This window comes from Piliocolobus tephrosceles, chromosome 3 (genome assembly GCF_002776525.5).
Source record: "Piliocolobus tephrosceles isolate RC106 chromosome 3, ASM277652v3, whole genome shotgun sequence".
Classification (NCBI taxonomy): Eukaryota; Metazoa; Chordata; class Mammalia; order Primates; family Cercopithecidae; genus Piliocolobus; species Piliocolobus tephrosceles.
This window is the reverse complement of record NC_045436.1, coordinates 37482028-37504864: the sequence shown is the minus strand read 5'-3', so window position 1 is coordinate 37504864 and position 22837 is coordinate 37482028. Positions and strand designations below refer to the sequence as shown.

General features: G+C 32.9%; 1 protein-coding gene across 6 annotated transcripts in view; it reads right to left on the bottom strand.

Moving 5' to 3' along the window:
* FBXW7 (F-box and WD repeat domain containing 7) overlaps positions 1 to 22837 on the bottom strand; it is a 216732-nt gene that overhangs the window by 9296 nt on the left and 184599 nt on the right. For all 6 annotated transcript variants that reach the window (XM_023227650.2, XM_023227608.2, XM_023227614.2 and 3 more), the window contains 5 exons: positions 19007 to 19089; positions 15935 to 16076; positions 7183 to 7317; positions 1992 to 2115; positions 210 to 346 (listed from right to left, as the gene is read on the bottom strand). In XM_023227650.2, the coding sequence (XP_023083418.1) occupies positions 210 to 346; positions 1992 to 2115; positions 7183 to 7317; positions 15935 to 16076; positions 19007 to 19089 (621 nt within the window). The remainder of the gene's footprint in view (positions 1 to 209; positions 347 to 1991; positions 2116 to 7182; positions 7318 to 15934; positions 16077 to 19006; positions 19090 to 22837) is intronic.

The following is a 22837-nucleotide window of genomic DNA, read 5'->3' as shown; positions in this document are numbered from 1 at the left end:
AACTTATCTTTTGTTCAAGCACAATTAGTTGTCAGATTAATTAGCAATAAAAGAATACTGTCAGTAATACTTTCAGTTATTTTAAAATATATGGTTTTCTTTCCACAGAAGAGGAGTGTCAAATTATACAGTTTGCCAAGAAGTGAAATAGTACACTAGGTACTAACACTGATTAATGGTTTCTGTTACATTGTGCAGAGTTCAGTTACCTTAGGAGATTTGAGTTCTCCTCGCCTCCAGTTAGTATCAATTCTGTGCTGTCTGATGTATGCACTTTTCCATGGACTGTGTATGAAACCTGGTTTTATTACTTTTCTTCTCTTGATGTGCAATGGTTCATCAATCCCTGAAGTGTTACAGGTCAAGAGTAAATTGCCTTCACCAACAATAACAATTATACATTTTATAAAGTATTCCATCTTTCTCTCTGCTCAAAACCACTGAAATGTAAGACACTGTCCAATTTCTAATACCGTTATCACAGTATGTAGCAATAATGTAAAGTTTGCATGTTATATGGCATATTTTTGTATTCACTATTTCATTTCTTTCTCAAAATGATTCTAAAAGATGCTGGAGAAGATGTGAGGAAATTGGAATGCTTGTGCAAATGGTGCAGCTGCTATGGAAAATAGTCTGGTGGTTCCCCAAACAAACACAGAATTAACATATGATCTAGCAATTCCATTTCTGGATACATAAGCAAAACAATTAAAGGCAGAACCTTAAACAGTTATCTGTACACCTATGTTCATAGCAGGATGATTTATAATAACTAAAAGGTGCAAGCAATCCAAGGGCCCGTCGACAGATGGATAAACAAAATGTAGCATTAGATACATACACACAATGGAATAAAGGAAATTCTGACACATGCTATGACATGGATGAACCTTGAAGACATTATGCTAAGTGAAATAAGCTGATTACAAAAGGAAAAATATTGTATGATTTCACTTATATGAGGTACCTAGAGTAGTCAAACTCACAGAGACAGAAAGTAAAAGGGTGGTTGCCAGAGGCTGTGGAGAGGAATAATGGAGAGTTATAACACGGAGCATGGAGTTTCACATGAGGAAGATGAAGTTCTGAACACAGATGACAGTGATAGTTGCAGAACAACGTGAATGTACTTAATGCCACTGAAATGTACATATAAAAATGGTTAAACTGATAAATTACATGTATGTTATCAAAATTTTTAAAAGATCATTAAAAAAATGATTGTATGGGAGAAGGGAAGGCAGAGATTAATCCCACTTTATGTATACAGATACTTAAGAAGGAAGATTTCACTGATTAATCCAAGTCCTACAGAGGTGAAAAGCAGGATGAGAAACCAAGTATCCTGGATCTTTACCTCAAACCTTTATTAACTGGACTAACCACCAATGCTTCCCACTTGACTATAACCACCATGAAGGGAATGACCACCTATAGAGTACCTGCATCACGCTCTATGATTCTTTCTAAAAAAATCTGCTTCTGAGGCACATTATACTTTTATATTTTTTCAAAAATATTTTTCTGGATGTCCGCTGGGGAAAACAACAACAACAAAAACAACAAAACAGTTCTCCCAATACAAAGGATAACTATTCCTCTACTAAGGAAAAAAACAGGTTTCAAGAACATAAGCTCCATGATAGAAAGAGAACTTCAGTTCACTGCTATATCCCCCACCTTGAAGAAATGTCTGGCTCATAGGAGGTGTTCAATCAACATTTATGGAAACAATTAATTAATACTAAATAGTTGGATATTTAATTGGAAATGTAATTTTGGGGTTTCCTTTAAATCATCCTCATCTTGACTTTTTCATTGTTTATTAATTCTACTGGGGTTAGCTGTAAGATTTGGGTCATTTCAATGTGTAGAATAATCTGTGGATTTTATTATAAGTAGGTGAATATTATTTTAATTTTTTCTACTTGTTTTCTACTCTGCTTTTCAAAGTATAAACATATTCTCTATGCAATTTTGAACCTTACCCTCTTCTTTGCATTTCTCTCTCCAGAGAAGGTTGTCTTCAGCCAAAATTCTCCAATAGCGACATGTCTGAGCCGCTTGTAGCAGGTCTTTGGGTTCCAGGAATGAAAGCACATAGAGTGCCAACTAAGAAACAAATGCATAGTATAATACCCATATTTAAATAAATATATATATTATATAAGTTAATTATTTTCCACAGGATGAGATACTTGATAAATATAATTCTGCACTCTGATTTTTAAAATTATGAAAGGCAGTAACTTCAGTCCTAACAAATATATACCAGATAAAAAACACACACACACCTTATGGTTTTTATGAACTTCACTCTACCCTTTACCTCTTCAAGGACTACTTATTAAAGCTCTCTGTCTCTGCTCTTGCCTTGCTCTGTGAGCCTCAACTTAATAATTCTTTTTTTTAAAAAATGTTATTAGTTGTGTAACTTTGTTCTCTATCCTACTACAATGCAAATTCACTGAAGATAGGACCTAAATGCTTGCCTGACAGACAAGAAATGATTTTTATATATTCTGTGTGGTATGACTTCAGATCATTTCTGATTGATATATATCATAGTTAATAGTCTTCAAATCAAAGTGTTTATTATAATGAACTTTTGAAACACTTACACCCTTGACTGTAAATGACAAAGAGGGACAATTATTAAACCATTCCATAGACATATAAAAGTAATTGGGTTCTAATTACTTTACATTACTTATAAGGATCTTCTTGATGGGCCACACAGAGTTGTATATTTGAGCTAACTCTTTGGTATACCACTGATTTAAAAATTTTGTTTATAATACTTGTAAACTATTAATTTTTTTCAGTGTGTCAGTTCAAATAAAGAGGAAAAATAAAGAGAAAAAAAAAGAGAAGGAGAATTAAAGCCTCTGACTGTTTATTCAAATAGCCTCACATATCACATAAAATTTTAAATTATGATACAAGGAAAACAATTTAAATAGAGCAATTAAGTTCAGTTTTCACATGAACTAAATGACAAGAACTAAAACAAATTATCCATTAAAGGGTCAAGGGTCATAGAGGGAGTAAAAGCACAATTTTAATTATTTTTGATGCTAAATATAAATTATATAATATAGATTATGCTTTCCCAATGACTTTACATATATAAGGAATTCATCATGGGCTGGTGTAGTGGCTCACTCCTGTAATACCAACACTTTGGGAGGCCGAGGTAGGTGGATCACTTGAGGCCAGAAGTTTGACACCAGCTTGGCCAATGTGGTGAAACCCCATCTCTCCTAAAAATACAAAAATTAGCCAGGTGTGGTGGTGCACACTTATAATCCCAGCTACTCGGGAGGCTGAGGCATAAGAATCACTTGAATCCGGCAGGTGGAGGTTGCAGTGAGTCAAGATCACGTCGCTACACTCCAGCCTGGGTGACAGAGCAAGATTCTGCCTCAACAACAGCAGCAGCAAAAACTCACCATTAATTACATATTTACTATGTATTTGTTGAATATTATATATTCAGTATACTCAGTAAATACTGTGTATACAAAATACTCCAACCAGCCGGTATTCAGTTTACTACTACTACTGATGAATGATAGTGAAAAACTTTTTGTGAAATAATTACTTTTGGTATATCAGAGAAGACCAGTATTATGCAGAGAAGCTGAGTTGTTTAAAATAAAAAGGTGTAACTATATTCAACAATACTCACACATATGTAATCTCAATATTGTACTTAACAGATATTCCAAAAGCTACTTAATTTGGGAATTAGCAATTAATCAAAGCCTAAGCAAGTTCACTTTGTGTCAGTATAGCAGTAATGTGATGTTACCATTATTAGTCTGTGTGTAATTGTAATTTAACATAGAAGTTATCAGGCACAAAAATATTTGTGCAAAAGAGCTAATTAATGACCAAGATATTTATCTAAAAACAGAAAAAGTCTATTCTTTTCTTTAGTTACCTAACTAAAGTAGAAATCAGGTAATATACAGAAATAGTCAATGGATCTTAAAGACTAGGAAACAACAAATCAAGAATAGCTTAGATTTCAAAAGTACATCCCCAAATCGCCAGGTAAAATTTCCAGCATAATAGCGATTATGAGATCATCTAGTCCAGTGCATTAAAGAGAAACATAAAGAAATCCTAAGGCGCTAAAGAAAGCTGAAGTGCTAACTCTATAGGTTGCTGGCACACCTTCCTTAAAAGTAGTGAAGACCCTAACTCAACCAACAACTTCCACTTATTAAATGTTTGCCTATTTCCATCTAGCCAGTTCCATCAAAACATCTAAGCAATACAGAAAATACACAAAGCAAAACAAAAAAATACAAATTAAAAAATTAGAAAAGAAGGTTAAACTAGAGAAAAAGTAGAGCACAAATATGCTGTCAACAAGGTTATGTCTTACAAGGTTTTGAATTAAACTGCCAAGCCAAAAAGAAAATAGCAATTAGTTGCATGATTCTTACTATTATGAGGGAGTATACCAGTTCCCTCAAAGGAAGCAAGGTTTTGTCATGTAGGGCTCTGAAATGGACTGAATGTCTATATTCCCTCAAATTCATGTTGAAATCCTAACCCTCAATGTAGGAAGTGAGGTGTTTGGAAAATAATTAGGTCATGAGGTTGGAGTCCTCATGAATGGAATTAGTACTCTCATAAAAGGGACATCCCCCCTACGCCCACCCCCACCCCCCCAAAAAATTAACCAAGTGTGGTGGCTACTCAAGAGGCTAAGGTAGGAGAATCGTTTGAGCCTAGGAGTTTGAGGCTGTAGTGAACTATGATCATCTGCTGCACCCTAGCCTGGGCAACAGAGTGAGACTCTGTCTATCCAACCACTATGGTAGGGAGTTACGGGTTTCTTATAGCCAAGTCAAATGGTCCAGTTAATGCAGTTTTCTATTCATTTGTTTTAAAGGTAAAACCCAGATAAGTATTTCTTCCTAAAGACCACTTCTGCCAGAGAAAAGTTCTTGAATTGAAACCTATTTCAGATAATTATCTCTTCCTTGTCCAACTCTGTAAGAATTCCTATTTTTTATTTTTCTCTATAACCTATATAAAAGACAACCACGTTGTACATAGAAGGTAGCCAGTATTTTCCCAGATTTGCTGTATTTCAGTGGATTAAACTAGTCAAGGAAAAAAAAAAATTCTTTAATGTTGGCTAATCCTCTATTAAGAATTTCAGGTTTTGCTCTACCATAAGATTATGATTTTCCTGGTATTCACTTATAAAATAAAGACAATGTTATTCATCACAACCCTCTCATGTGAAACTAGTGAGACTTTTGTCAAGCTTTTTGAGATTAGTAAGTAAATGTTTGTAAATAGTTTTGAGATATGGCCAAAGGAATTATAAGAAAAATAAGTGCATTTCCTGACAAGAAGGTAATAATGTTTTAAATAATAATAATACTTTGTTTCTGAGAAGATAATATTTTCTATACCATTATTTATCCACATAGACAAGCATTTTTCAAAACAGGAAATGTTTTTCCTGGTAGTTGAAAACAAGAGGGAAACACAGATGATATGCTAAACCAAGGCTCTCCCTTAGTCTCCTATCTAACTAATTTCACTTCTTTTTCCCCAGGCAGTCCCTAAAAGAACACTTAAACCGAGAGAATCTTTATTGGATTTACCCTGGTTATTGATTATTTGTTTTTAATTCTTAGATTTTTCAAAATACTTTCATATTCTGATCTTAAACCACATTTTGTGTGTTAAGAAGTTATTATGGAAATTCAAATAAAGCAAAACAAACCAAAAACTTCACCATTATTAGAAACAAGAGAAAAAAATGAAATGAGAAAGTCTGCCTTTTAACCAAAGTGATACCCTCTAAAATACGGAGAATATCACTAAGAAAACTACGAAGAATATATCAAAGGTGAAGAAAATCACTTTCAGTCAAATACTTATGTAAATGTTTCCCATTATTAATGCCCTTCTGGAAGCAAAGAGAGCTGATGTCACTTTCATAAGCTAAATCTATTCAAAGGATTCAGTTTTAGAACGAGTTAGCAAAACTAAAAATTTTCTTCTGGGCCAACGTCATTTTTAAAAAGCACTCAGTAGAAAACACATTTCAGGAAGAAGAGATTTTCTACACTTTGCTCTTTGCTGGAGTTATGCTTAGTTCCATGCATTAAATATGATACAACTATTTTATTCATATCCAACATGCAATTCTAATTGGGACTACCTTTAATACCATTAGGATATTTAGAATGATAATCTTAAAAAATGATTCCTTTTCTGTTCAAATTTGAAGTTTCAGGATCATTTGAAATGGTATACTAGTATTTTATATTGTATTCTTAGCTGATATATAACTAGTGGCATACGCATATGACTTACGAAAATATAAATCATGGTGATGCTGATTATTTAATGTTATAATATTTCTGTTCACTGACAAAATAAAATTACTAGGTCTATAATATCAACAAAGGAACTGTATCTAAACTATGCCTTATTTATAGTTATGAATGCCCATATAATAGTTATGAATGCCCATATAATCAGTCTATGATAGTTTCAGCTTACATAAAAATATAAAAAGAAATAGGCATAAATAATTCCCAAAGAAGTGCTGTTAGCATGTAATTAGTATGGGATATCTGTATTTGTGTAATGGAGATGGGGAGGAGAATGATTAGAAAAATATACACACGTGAAATTATATTTGTATTTAAAATAATTACACAATGTAAGTACCAGAGAACTAGAATTCAACAGAATCATAAAACTATTGGTCTTGAAGGGACTTAAGATATACAATAAAATAAGAGAAAAAATATTGCTATTTTAATAAGGTCAGAATTTTAAAAAATCTACTATAATGAATATACCAAGATAACTAAAGGCTGGGCTTCAAATAACCCAGCAAAAAAATATTGGTAAATAAATAATCAAATTAGTGAAACTCAATAGTTACTCTCATATATATGACTTACTCAAGTAGTGGAAAAGAGTTACTTAGTCCACATGCATACTTTAATCTGACAATGACATTATTAAGTCATGGCAATGTATCAATTTACAGCCCTCTTTACCACTAATTAAGAGTGTCAAACTGACAATACTGAATACAATAATTAGCATAACAATGTTTAAAGGTGGTAGCTGTTGAGTTATATATTCAAATAACACCCAATGAAGAATGTAATTGATAATCTTTACCTCTTTAGGGAGCAATGAAATGAAGTCTCGTTGAAACTGGGGTTCTATCACTTGCATCATATGTTTTACTTGTGTTGGTTCACAACTATCAATGAGTTCATCTAAAGCAAGCAATTTCTCTGGTCCGCTCCAGCTCTATCAAAGAGAATTAGAAATTAGAAATTTTGTGTTAACAGATGTCCCAAATTATAGGCTTATAAAGGAAAACTCACATCTACACACAACCATAGTTGAACAAGGTAGAATTGTAAAAAAAGTGGCTCCTTACAGTGACATTTTTTCCACAAGGCATTGAAGAATGCATTTAATTTCATCGCTTACCAACCACTTTTATTTTGTAAAAGGTTTTAAAAAAATTATGTTTGACAGAAAAATAGTTTTTCATTACATTATTATAATCGCTATATGTTCATCTACCACCAAGTCACTAACTGAGAAGCCAAAATTTTATTCCAGAAACATCATTTTGGGTTACTGAGTAAATAATAGAAAATTTTGACAATTTCTCTACATTCTTTCTAGTGAGCACCATAAAATTAGATGGTTTTAATAAGGCATCATCTGAAAGGAGACGAGCAACATCATTCAGAGAAAAATTAGTAACTGGATATATTACACATTTGACAAGTGTCTTCCACAAATTAAACAGGCTTTGATTTGTTATGTGAAAACAAATACACAATAGAAAATAGAATAAACAATAAAAACAATAAACAATAGAAAATAGTAGCTGATAGTGGTAAAATTAGAATATAAACAAAGGCCAAAAGAGGGTAAGAAAGAGATACACTATAAAAACACAAAAACACACAATTACGCTTCAGAAATAAGAGTTCCTTAAATGACATCAGGGGATCATCTTAAAACATTATTATTTTCCCCCCAGTGAAGAACACCTGCACAGAAAAGCCATGGTTCTTAAAAGGAAAAACTAAAATGCCATGTGAATAATTCAAAATGTTACAATTTCACACATTTAATTAACCTCATAATACTTAAATGAAAGAACATTCTTAAGCAGGCCTTTGTTTCTGCAAATCTATACTGATTTAAGTACCACTGTAAGAATTATTGTGTCCACTTCAGAAGTGGGTGAATACAGAATAGGTGAGGTTTTCAGCTAAAAAGATCTGGATTTTGCCATTCCGTTTCTTGTCCAAACAAGAAAACTTGATCCAAGACATGAAATACGTAATAACTGACAAGAGATATACTAAGGATGTGAGGAGCTGTATTTGGAATACTTTTTAAAGTATTTACCTCTGTGGAATCTACAATAAACTTCTTCTCATCGTTCTTATCATAAAGTATGTGTTAAATTGGCAATACCATAAAACATTTCAATGGTATTTATTTCCATAGTATGTTCCATATTAACACCTAATGTTAAGGAAATACAGGTTCCAATCAGTTGTGTCCCTTCCTTTTGTTTCTACAAATACATGTATCCAGAACATTCACCCTGAGTCTTACTTTGTACCTTTTTTGGTCAGGGGGAGGATTTGTTATACATAGAAATGTAAAATACTCATAAACATGTATATGTACACACGTGACCAATTAAAAGCAGTTAATTTGAAGTTTAATTATCTTGTTTGGTTTCTCTTACATAACTTCAAATACTGGTTTAAACTTACCTCTTTGACATAACTTATAGTGATCAATCTCCACTCATGTCTCTCCATTTGGTATCAATAGAACAAACTCATTAATTTATTGATTCACATCCCTCACAGGATTTGAGGTGGGTTTTGATAAAATGCTATTCCTCTCCATCTACATCACAGACAATGCATGGACACTAGTATAAGGATACATTCATTTTGAGTGATGGATAACTATGCTGACTTGATTAAAATGTAGCTTTAGGCCAGGTGTGTAGGCTCATGCCTGTAATCCCAGCAGTTTTGGGAGGCAGAGGCAGGAGGATCACTGGAGCTCAGGAATTTGAGACCAGCCTGGCAACATAACGAGACCCTGCCTCCATAAAAAAATAAGAAATCAGCCAGGCATGGTGGAATGCGCCTGTAGTCCCACCTACTTGGGGTCTGTGGCAGGAGGTCAAGTCTGCAATGAGCTATGATCATGCTACTGCACTCCAGCCTGGGTGACAGAGCGAGACTTTGTCTCAAAAAAAAAAAAAAAAAGCTAATATATGAGACATATCTTTTATCAAGGCTTTTGGAGGATAGCGTGTAGAATTAAAGAAGACAGGACAGACGAATAGATGATAAACATCTAATTCAGACCTTAGCTAAGTATTTGAAACTGTGTCAGAAATTTCCATATATTTAAGAAAAAGTACATGGAAAAAAATCATGCCTGTATAACAAAATATATCTAAGACTCTAAACAAGATTTGAAACAATGCATTTTTATTTTATATTAAAGAATCTTTAATAAGAATCCAAGACAATTTAAAATGTCTTAATTTAAATTATATATACACTCAGTAGATGTTACTTTGTGTTAGTTTATTAAAAACTGATAAAGATGAGCAGCATAAGAAAATGAGACTGTTTCCACTGACCATACATATTCAACAGTTCTATTGGTTAAAATCACATCTCTTTGGTGATTCTAAACAAAGATCTGGACCATAAAAACAGCTTTCCTCTCTCCAGCCTGGAGTCCTTCCTGAACTTCAGACCTGTATATGTTGTTGCTTTTTAAACATCTATTTTTGGATATGTAATTGAAACTTAACATGTCTATGATCTTTCCCTCCAAATCTGTACTTCTACAGTCTTCCTCATTTCAGTAAAATAAACTCTATTTTACCAGTTACTCAGGCCAAGAAGTCTTTGGTCATTCCTGACTCCTCCCTCTCTTTTACCATCAGACGGTTTTGATCCAAATGAACTCATAGCCTTAAACTTTAAAATATATCCACAATCTGACTATTACTGCACTGGATTGAGCTACCAGTATGTCTCACCTACATTATTCCTGTAACTCCCTAAGTGGTCTTTCAGTTTTCTACCATTGGCTCTTCGTTCTATTACCCACACTGTACTCGGTGCTACTGTTAAAGTCTTAAACCTTCTTAAAACCTTCTAATGGCTTTCCATTTCACCCAAAGTAGAAATCAGTCCTTAGGGTGGCCTACAACATACTAATTTCCCATTACTTTTCCTCTTATTTACTCTGTTCTGCCATACACACTCTTTCTCTGCTGTAAACACTCCAGGCACACTCAGTTTCACAACATCTTTCCTTGCTGTTTCTTGGAACATTGCTTCCCTAGATACCCACATGCCTTGCTTCCTTATTTCCTTCCCTGAGCAACCTTTCTAAAATTATAACCAGTTCCAAACCCATCCATCTCATCTCCTTCTGACTAGAATGCAGGTTTCATGAAAAAGGGTTTTTTGTCTGTTTTTTTCACTATTGCATACCACACCCAAGTAGGGCCTCGCACAGAAAAGGTGCTTAATAAATATTTATTGAATAAATAAATGAGTCCCAAAAGAATCAGGAAATACTATCTCTAGATTAATGCTGTCATCTCAATTTTATCTCTAGAGAGTGTTTCTATTCTTTATATTTGATGGTATCACTAGGACTTGCTTGCTGATTCTGGCTCCAAGAGTGGTTTCAAATTTTGTATATATACAATTAAGTGCAAGGGACATATACATTAACATGAAACCCTTGCAGCTAATGACTACGTGTGTGTATATGAAATAACCTACAACAACCATTAACGAAGAATAGTTGAGAGAGAACTGAATTGGGGATCAGGAAATAATTTTAGGAGATAACTGTCATTATAATTAGGTTACAATTTAACCTCTTCAGGCCTTGGTTTATCTGCAAAAGCGAAGTGTTGGATAACTCTTTTAATTATTATTTTACTGCTACTTGAGAAGTGGTTATCTCGGAAAAGAGGAAAAAAAAAAAAGTACTTCCTTTGGCCTTTCATGGTAGTCTTGTTGGAACATATTGAAGGGTAAAGGAAAAACATCCCAGGTTCAGAAGTAAATTTTAATTTGAGGACAAAATTGCAAATGCAAATTTGAAAATTCCCCATGGAAGTGGTGTTTTATTTCAGGTAAATTAGAGCATAGAGGTAGTAGAGAAGAGTAGAAAGAGCACTCAACTGCAATCAAGAGCCTGGGCTTCACCAGGAAACTCACTGTAGAACCACATGGAAGTCTCTTAATGAGTCTGAGTCTCAGAGAACCCACCTACACAGCGAGAGGCTTGGTCCAGGCCAGTGGTTCCCAAATGCCGATCAAGGATAGCAAGAATTACTGAGTTCTAAGACCCAACAGCAAAGAGTCTGATTCAGTGGCTGAAGATATTTTATTTTTTAAACAAATAGCTCATCCAGTGTTGATGTATATGATTCAAAGCAGCACTTGTGAACCACTGGTCTGGATGATCTTTAGTGTCCCAATTAGATAGACTGTTTTATGATCTTGGGTAGTACTGCACCTGAATTTCATGTGGTAAAGAATTCACTTCTCTAGCACCTCTAGCACATGGTTATCCAGGCTGTTTGAACAGTTCCAGGATTCGAGTAACTTATCTCCCATTCTACTGTGGGCCAGTTTTAATTGTTAAGTTTAACTTAATGCCAAAATCTGACTCAAAGAACATGATTCAGGTTTTACTTTCTGAAGAAACCAAGAATGAGTCTTTTCCTACTTTTATACAAAAGTCATTAATATGTTAAAAACAGACATCACATTTTCCCTTAGTCTTCTCTAACTCTAATACATGACTTTCTTCAAGTCCTTCACACAAAACAAGGTTTTTAAATCACTGTGTCCCAAGTACAATTTCAAAGTAATAATAAATTCAATTTTTGGCACCATCCTGTGGGTTTTAATCTTTTGTTGAGTAGTGAATAAGATGTAAATAAAGTAGGTTTGAGAACATGTACAGTTTTTAAGTGTTCCCATGAAACCTAACTAAATCTTTCAATGAAGAAGTTTTTCCTCCATTTTTAATATCAAAACACATGTATTTTATACTTATCATTTTAAAATATTTTTAGTATAACATCTTTTCAAAGTACATAAATAGCTTAATTCAAATATGCTTTAATTAAAATAATGCAAAGCTAATGACATCTGTGTAAGGTTAAAGTTCTTCCATATCACTTTATCTTTGATCCTCACACCAACACTGTGAAACTAGTGTTAATGGTCCCTTTTCAGATGGAGAAAATTTCTGAGGTCCACTAAGATTATTTCTTGACCAAGGGAAGAAACTAACATTTGTTGAGTCTCTAATATATTTCCAAGTATAACTTTAAGCAGATGTACATGTTTTCTCCCTTTTGACAACTTTTTAATGTAATGTGTTTTATAGAGTGTGAAAATAAAGGCAAGAATGGTTATACATTAATGAAGTTATTGTTTTTAAGAGACAATGTCAAAATTTGAACTAAGAAGTTGTCCTTCTAAGTCATTTGTGCTATTCTCAAGATGCTTCTGAATACAAATTTCAATATAAAATAATGCTCATGTAATTAATTTCTTTACCTAGTCTGAAAATTTTAAGTGAAAAAGCATTTATTAGCACCTGAATGATATAAACAAGCCAAACAAATGACCAACTCGCTTCCCTAAATTAATCTGAAGCATCAATCTGACTGCCATACAAAGTGGACCAATGGCTACTGAAAATTCAAATGGTATAAAATTTCTTTTTTTTTTTTTTGGTTTTTGTCTTTAATTTGCACTTCTATTTTCCAGTGGCATTCTGTTTCAGTCCTCTTTTATGCAAAATGGAATATCATTTGTTCATACTCAATTTATAAACAGAGTACAGACTACTCTGTCAGAATTGATGCAGCTGGACCAAAACAATGCTGTATCACTGCCTTAGGAGCAACAGCAGAACAGTAAGGGGACAAGCTCTCCCATATTGCTTATTATGCAACAGAAAAGTCATCAGGAAATGCCCCCAAAGCATATTTGTGGAAATCATGCCAGTTTAATTATCCCTCAACTCTCTCACATAGGTCAACTCATGACTTCCCACTTTATTATGAAATTATATCTCTACAAGTTAGACATTAAAGCACTGTAAGCCTTTAGGCAAGTGAATCATTTCTAGTTACTCTGGGACCAGCCCTGAAAATAAAGGGCAGTGTACAACAATGAGGCCTTGGATGTGTCAGAGACAGACATGGTACTCAAAAGATGAAGGTCCTGATGTACCTGTCTAGTTGACCTTTTGTTGCTACAGATTTCTTTGCTACAGAATATTTATCTGAAAAAACAAAAAAAATTAAAATACTATACCTGCAGGGGTAATTCCACATGCTATTCCTGTTAACAAGTTTTTTTCACTGTACCTACTTCTTTCACAGGACCAAAAGCTAGTCTAACATTCTTTAGCTTATTGAAAAAAGTTTTTTTTTTTTTTAATATTAACATTTCTGAAATTGGAATGCATCTAAAAAAACCTATAGTGTCTCAGATTTGATGAAATACAGTATATGGTAACATTTGGACATTTCATTTAAAAAGCATGAACTAGCTAAACAAGCAAACGGTATACAATGAAGTCTCTAAAATATCCTGACTAAAATAAAGCTGAAATGCCTCTTCCTATGGATCAATATTAGAGAGTCCCCTTAAAATTGCGAAATATCCCAGATAGTAAGCAAAGAATATTCAGGTATTCCAAAACGTTGGAAAAAATGAGCCCTACCACAGAAAAAGTAAATCTTACTCTGAACTACCTTCTGATGAGAATTAAGTCTTTTCATATAAAATAAGCATTTTGGAGGTTTTCTACAGTGATGATAAAACTACTGCTAATAGTGTAATTTTCAATCATGTTAGCATTTTCTTATAAAAATATTAAATCAGTGAAATCATGTGATATGAAATCAGAATGATATATGCTGTTCATACTATATGCATGTGCTAGCATGGCAACACACAATCATATTCCTACCTCTTTGGCTAAATCAGAGATGATAAAAATATTTAAATTTTTTTTAAGGCTATATAAGTGTCTGAGTTTTATTTTCACCTCTTATTGATGGATAGATTTCCTTTTAAAAGGATGGGACAAAATTAAAAATTCAGAATTCTGAGGGTATGCATAGGAAAAAATAAAAATGAATTAACATTTTACAAACCATCATGAACCAGAGGCAAAATAACTCAGGGGGGTGGGTAGGAATAATCCTTGGGGAAAAGGTAAGTTTAATCAACAAATGACTATGAAAATGAAAACTTAAAAAAATTCTTTGTAATTGCAGTGGCTTATAACATTTTAATAACAATAAACTATAATTTTCATTCCTCTAACCCAGATTCTTTAGTACCATTGACATTCTGGGCTGGATAATTCTTTGGCATGGAGATCGTCCTTTATATTGCCTCTACTTACTAGATACCAGCAGTGTCCTGTGCCCCCATCCCCTCAGTTACAAAAATGAAAAATGTCTTGAGACACTTTCGTCTCAACCAGGGGAAAAACTAATCCCTGTTGAGAGCAAGGCTCAAATCTTTCAGTTACCAACCAAAAAAAGGTTATCCTAGTTTTTCAGAAATCACCTGAAGGGTAGAAAATAATTTAAAAAATCCATTTAAAAGTAATAGTGCTCCAAGTTACTTTTCTAGTTACAGAATAAAAAAATACATTTATCTCATATTCATCTAGGTATTTAAAATATTAGGGTTTACAAAGTGAACACTTTAAAAATCTGAAACACTAAAAGTCAAATAAAGTATCATCTTTATCAACCATTATTCCCTTATGCATTGATTAAATACCTAACCATTCATGCAGCCAGAGGTAGGGTAGTATATTCATTTTACATGAGTATGGAGGCTAATATCATATCTTCACTTTACATAATTTATATTATTTATTTACAACAAATAACTGAGTGAGTACTTAATCCTTGCCATGTATTTTGTTAAACACTTGATTTATATGCATTATCTTACTGGAAGAAGAGATAAATCAATGTAATATCACTATCTTAGGTTATAAAATTCATAATATTCAGGGTTTGGTTGTAACCAATCTTCCCTGTAAATGTCCAAAGAATAGAAACACAATTAAAATATAGTAATCGGGATTCAAGTACGGTAAGCCATATACAAGCATGGCACTGAAGAAAAGAAGCTGTATTAACTGTAACTAGCATGGTTCTTAAATTACTCTTAAATGCCTAACTTACAAGCAATGCAGTTTAGAAAACTAGACAACCCAGAAATTCAAACAAAGGAGAAGAGGAAGGTCGGTCTTATTATTTAAAAAGCAATTTAAAAAAATGTCAGTGCACAGTTACACAAATAAGTATTGGGCTTCCTCAATTATGACACTCAAAAATTGAGTTCCCTTGTTTTTAATAGCATTTTAAAATTGAAATACATATCACATAACATTCACCATTTTAAAGTGTATACTTCAGTGCTTCCCAGTATATTCACTCTGCTGTGCAAACATCGACACTATCCAATTCCAGAACATTCCATCACCCAAAAGGAAAATCTGTACCTATTGGCAGTTAGTCCTTCTCCTCCCCTCATTGCCAGGCAACCATTAATCTACTTTCTGTCTCTGTGGATTTGCCTATTCTGGATATTTTATATAAAGAGAATCAACATGTGGTCTTTTGTGTTTGGCTTCTTTCACTTGGCAGAATGATTTCAAGGTTCATCCATAGTATATCATGTAAAAGTGCTTCCTTCTATTTTTATGGATGATTAATCCCTTATTTTGCAGCAATTAAGTGAAGCATTTCAAGTACTATGTTCAGATATGTCACCTGAAACATTTTCAGCCATTCCTGGAGGCCTGTAGGTGGCTGGACAGATGTAATTCGGCGTCGTTGTTGCCCTTGGCCATTGGCTGCTCTGAGGTCCCCAAAAGTTGTTGGTGTTGCTGAACATGGTACAAGCCCAGTGGTACTAAAAAAAAAAAAAAAGGAGAGAAAAGAAAAAAGGAAAAAAACAAGAGTGAAAGCAAAAATAGATGCTTATTAATAATAGATTCTAGTACAAAGAATGATGATCTGGCATATTTCAATCACCAATTCAATTAATTACATTTCTTCCCAGAGATCACAGATAAACAAAACCTATTTGCGGTTCTTACAGTAAGTTTCCTCCCTCCTAGGTAACACCTGTTATTATCGCAGAAATGCTAATTGCAACCAAATAACAGAACCTCCATGACAAAACTGCAAGTTGTTAATATATACAAATAATGTTAAAATATTTCCTTAGAACACACAAATCCCACTTCTCCTATGACTGGTCTTCAGTGACATAAGTAAAAGTTTAAATTTTCTTTATACAAAGGGTTGTGATACTTTATTAATGCTTTAAAAAACTCATACATAGAAATACTATGTTCAAATGTTTTGAATTTCAAGAATCACATTATTCCTTAAGTTTGCCCCAGATGCCTTCAAAATTGTCTATAATATTTCTAATTTTTTATTGCTATTTATAAAGCTTGGTCTGAATAGTTGACAGGACTCAGTCTTGATTAGAAATACATTTATTCAAAACAGGCATTAAGAACTTATATACAAAACTAAATAAGGTCATCTAAACATTTTTATACAGTAATTTAAATTTTGAGATTTAACTGTCTCAAACAAACTTGAAATTCAATTCTGCCACCAGTAAAATCAGGATGACTAGATGATCTCTCTAAAATTGTCTAACTACCCTAAAAATGATTAATTAACAGCAGAAAGAATATAGATATATAACTATATTATAGATGTATTAGTTTCCTTTCTAATTTCTGCATGTAATTAAACTAAACTCAAGGTAAATATTGGGTATCCATTTTAAAGACCTTGGAAAAAAAGCAGCAGGAAGGTCTGCTTTAATGAAATTATATTTGAAAAGAAATTCTCACTCAATTCATTGAGCTATGTTGATTATTTTAAATTCAAAGAACACTTACAAATTGCATCATAATAGTTAACAATCAAACTCTGATAAATTACTAATGAAACAACTCCTCCAGCTTTTTTTCTATCCAGCATTATTTTGTTAAAAAAATGTATCTCAATCACCAGATTTTACAGAAAAGTCTTCTTATCTACCCCTTTAAATCCTCTAATAGTATACATCGAAGACAATCTTTAACATTCAACAATTAAATCTATCTCTCAAATTCAAAGGTAAGTTCTCTTTTCTTTTTCTCCAAAATAGGATGTGTTTATAACAAATTTTTGATGGAAAAATCATAGTTTTATTAGCAAATGTCAAAAATACGACAAAATATTAAATATATACCTTCCTAACCAAGAGTCTCCAAAAAAACATGGAAATAAAAATGCTGTTTGGTCTAATTTTGCTTTAATAAAATTATGTATTAACAGGCTAAAAATAAAACCTGTGCCTTTTCAGTTGCTTTGTCAATATAAAAAGTGAGCAACAAAAAACAAATTTTACTAAAATGTGCTCTGTAATAAACACTCAGCACTCATTTATTCTAAGTCGCCTTAAAAACAAGTGAACAATGTAATACCTTTGTCCTGGTATCAGCCATAGTAATCGAAGACTGATACATTTAAAAAATAGCATTAACAGTTTAATATTACATGCCAATTTCTCATCCAATAAATATTTTATCATGACTAGAAGAGAAGCAAAATGAAGTGAATAGTTTCACTTGTCTCTCTATCCCTCCACACCCTCTGGTGGAAGTGCCAAAACACAGTAAAACTGTCAAAAGGCAAAGACTAACAGGAAGGGGGACAGTTAACATTAAAAAAATCACACAGAAAAGCAGCTCCTGAATAAGAGATAGCTTCATTTTTCTCTTCTGTATTATCTCTTCACTTTTTGAATGTAAGACTATTCCAATTATTATGATTTTCAAATTTCATAAGAGTATTTGAAAGAAATATTTTTACAGCTGAAATAAAAACAAGCTATTTTTCTGTAAGAGACACAATCTGTAATAATGTTCAATAAAAAATTGCATCTGAGCAATGTTAATTGTATTGCATCTTATAGAATAAAAATAACTAAATCGAAATATTTTGAGAGAAAGGAAGAAATGTCATAACCATAAAGTTCTTGTGGTTTCTACTGTTAAGTTTTAATCACTTATTTTAAAAACTGGCAATTATACAAAAAATTCTGTTTTAAAGACCAAAAAAAGCTCTAAGATACTTCTGTCATTTAAATTTTAAAATACGACATTCCAAGTGACATTCAAAGCCACTTTTAATTGGCTGGGCAACAGACATTGTGCTTAAGTTAGCCTAATTAGTGTGAGAGTGGGAAAAGTTTTATACTGATGTAAAATTCAAAAATGATGGGGACTGAAATAGAAAAAGATTACAATTATATTTAGTTGTTATGGAAACTATTCTACTGGTATGGAAGTGTATGTGTTAAAAACTTAAGACCTACCAAGCCCATAAAAGAAAATTTCTAACATATTAATTTCATGAAATAAGATTTAGTTAGTTGTTTTATTTCACTGCTAATAAACATATCTTCAAATTTCCATACATAAATGTCTACCTTAGAACAGCTGTTGCTATAGTAACCAGACACAGGGGCTCATATTCATATTTTATGGTTTACTTTTTAGAATTCCTTAAAAATTGTAATTTTAAATTTTTGTTCATAATTTCTGCTTATGTCATACTTCAAATGTATTAGTAATAAAACATAAACTAAGGTGGTATTCCTCTTCTTATTTAAAATGATATAGTTCTCAATTTCCAGTAATCTCAAAATGTGTTAAACAGTCAACTGTACTAGTAACATTATTATTCTACAAGAATAAACTAAAACACTTTCAGAATCAACTCTAAAAAACTGAGAATCATGACATAATCAATCATTATATTTAATATTACCTTGTATATTCTGAGACTTTGCATGGTTTCTTTCCCAAAGAAAAAGAGCGGACCTCAGAACCATGGTCCAACTTTCTTTTCATCTATAAGGTAAAACAAACAAGATATGTTTTTTAAAAATCGTCTAAATCTTGAGTCAGCATGGTTAATATTTTAAATTCTTAAATTTTCATATGCCTACAACTGTAATTACATATATAAAATAAATGTTTCATAGTTTCTTCTATTTGTTCTACTTTGTTTTCCTCTGAATGGAATGGAAAGGTGAATTTTTCCCCCTAATATTTTATCCAGAAGAACAATGTGTGATGATTTGAAAACTGATATTCATTTATATATATATATATATATATTCATATATTCCTTGAGGTAATACATCTTTCATGTTTTCCAATTTAATAACCAACATAGGGAAAAATCTCATGTTAATCCCCACAGAAAAGAATCATATTTAACGTGCCTTCCTCGTGAATCTTCATTTTTCTTTAAAAACATGTTTTTAATAAAGATAAACAAAATTCAAAATTGTAAAATCAGAAATAAGTATGAAAGTAACAAACTCAATTTTAAACACTCATACCATTATAAAAGGGTAAAGAGCAGGATAAATAATCTTGAATAGTGATAAAGCATAAAGCAATAAATATGGGCAATAAGGACAGTTTTAAAAAGTAAATCAATAATAAGAGAAATCTGGAAACAGTATAATAACGCTGAGGGAAAAAGTCATCAGTTGATATATATACAGAATATAGCTCTATTGACAGATACTCAGGACAAAATATTCTAACTTGAAAAGCAACAACAGAAAGGTTTTAAAAGAATCAGTTATGCCTCTCTATAAAGTGTATCTAAAATCTACATTTTAAGGTGTTTCATTATGCCATGCTATACTATCAATATATTCAGAATTGTATCTTGTCAACATCAATATTGAAATATTCTTATATGATTATATGTATATTTTAAAACGAGAAAATAAAATCTAATCAGATTCAACTTTTTCCATTTCAACAACCCCTTTTTAAGATTTGTGTCCACTAATTAATCACTGTATTACTGCAAGTTATAGGAGGAAAAACACTCCAGAGTGATAGCGAGCTATCCTGTTTATAAGGAGGTAAAAATCCTTGCCTTGCAGCAGCCTTATTTTCCTACCTCTTGCCTTACATGGGAACATCACAACATAGCATGATACAATATAAATACTGAAGAGACTAAAAATGTTTTAGAGCCACACTGAATAATAAAGACCATGTTTTTGTCATCACGAAGAGTTTTCTAAAATACTGGGATGATTTTACGAACTAGGGGCTAGAGGTGAGGGTACAACAAGCTCATCTACAATTTATACCTTAGTTCATGACATACCTACTGGAAAGAAATGGAATTGGTCTGGCTGGTTTCTTCCCTTCAGAAGTTTCTGTACTGATTACATTGTTTTAAAGTGATTCCTCTCAGAAACCATTATTTTCTTTCTCCAAATAATTTTATTAAAAAGCAAACATAAATATAAAAGCTGAAGTATACAGGTAGCCACGTGTTTCCATGTGTATAATTTATAGATACACATATATACACATACATGCAAATGAATCCATCAGGAAGGTCAGTCAGTACAGACTATGTTACAATCTAGTTTTCTGATAACTTCCTCAAATTCTTATCTTCATAATTAGGAGAAAGTTTGATATTTATTCTAATTAAGTTTGTAATACTGGTTTTCAGAACTTCCCAGGATACCTTGTAAAAAACATTGGTGCAAATACCATTTGCCACTAAAAGCAAACTTTATTTCCATCTTAGAAATCCTTCAATGAATAAACATGCCCAAAATGTGTATCAAGGAAACCACTGAGAAAGGATTTTATTTTCAAATATTTTATAAAGGAAAGCACTTTCTGTATGACTATAGAAGTCTTTTAAATATTGTTCTGTTTACTGAAAATACTGACTTCAGAACCAAAAATTAATTCTGCAATTTTTGAGGGGTACGGAAAGTCAACATGATCTCTTTAAATATAAATCCCAAATAGTCTCATGATTCTATACTTTTAAAGAGTCAACTAATAAAAAAATAAAAACTATATATAAGGTATAGAAAAATTGAAGGCAAAAGGTTTACTAAAAGCCAACTAAGGATAGAGTATTTCCAGGTCAGCATTTAACGGAGCCACATTTCTAAAGTCTGAATATATTTTTAGTGAAAAATTCTCAGATTAAAATATACATTTAATCTTAAATTTAAAGCTTTTTCCAGCTCACAGTTTTTCCATTATTTGCTTACATTCATGATATAAAACAGAATACCAGACATCCAGCCACCCACCAAAATTAGAGGATACTGCAGCCATCTCTGATGATACAGATTTTCCTTCTCAGGCAGGCATAGACACACAATCACACAGCATAGGAAGAAAACAGATTACTTACTTTGTAAAAAATCATTTTTAATGTGCCGTAGAAACCCATATTTTCTGTATTTTTCCCCTTCAGTGATTCTGTGCCCCCGTGTGTCCGGCTGCTTGGCAGTCTCTGACAATATAAACCTTTTTCAGGTAGGTATGTCACAGATTCTAATGTGGACATGCTCAGGCACGTCAGAAAAGGAAGATTAGGGAGCAGAACCGGCAACAAAACTCCACAGTAAAGGCAAATGCAGCTCAGTATCAAACCGCTTCTCGGGACACACATACATACATGCAGCTTGACTGAGAAGAACTCGAGGGAATAATGAGAGAGAACGGAGAAGATTATTGGCGGAGACTATGCCCTGTCAAAGCCTTGACTGAACAGATTCCTCCCTCAGCAGCAGAGGGATCAGATTACATCTTCCCTTGAACACAGAATGGTGCAGTCCAGGATTCAGCAATGCAGACTGCACATCAATTATACGGTGATCCGCTCCAGGGAACCCGTAAGCACACAACGCACTGAACAGAGGGAGGATGTGGGCAGCAAATGAGACCGCCCCCACACGACAGCCCCCTCTCCCCTTTCAAACTTTCAGGAGGTTATTTTTGTATTTTGTAAAACCTGCATTTTTGAAGAGTTTTAAATAGCAAGGAACATTTCCACAAATAAATCTTTTCAGAAACATTTTGAAAATAGGATATATTTTCATATGGTCCCCCTCAACAGAGGCAAAGCATGCTATTTTCACTAACTGTCATCCTACCGTAGTCCTGGCACAGACTAATCAGATTTTTCAAGTAGCTTGGATGGTACAAAACAGGCAATCCCAAAGAGAGAAATTAATAATTCTTTGGGGTTGACGACAATAAAGTAAACTGGTTTGGAGCCGATAGCATTTGCAGAAATTATGTAATCTAACTTATATTTCAACCTGCATATTTTGGTATTGATTTAATAAAAACATCCCCTATGCTTTTCCAATTCAATCCTTTAAAACATAGTAATTTTCAGGAAAATGGCCACACGCTTCATCAATTCTTACTAAACATGAGAATATCTTTTTAAGATTAACAAACTAGTACTACCTAAGTGTGTAAAGTTTGGCCAAAAGGCTATTTTCTCCCCAAAAGAGCAAACACTGGGCTCGCTGGAGAGGCTTACTTTTATTTGCTAATTTAATCTGGAGTAAACAGGAGGCACTGGACTTCTGTCTCCAAAATTATTTTGACAATCTATATTGCTTATCATTAAAAAGGCATTTTACATAATAAAGGTGCCAAAGTTTGCCAGAAGGCAACATTTTTCCTGGAATGACTACTACACAAATCTAGATATTTCACCTTGCAACTTCCTTCACAACTAGCTTCAGGGACAATTATAAGATTCCTTGAACTAGAAAAGCCCATTGTTAAGGGT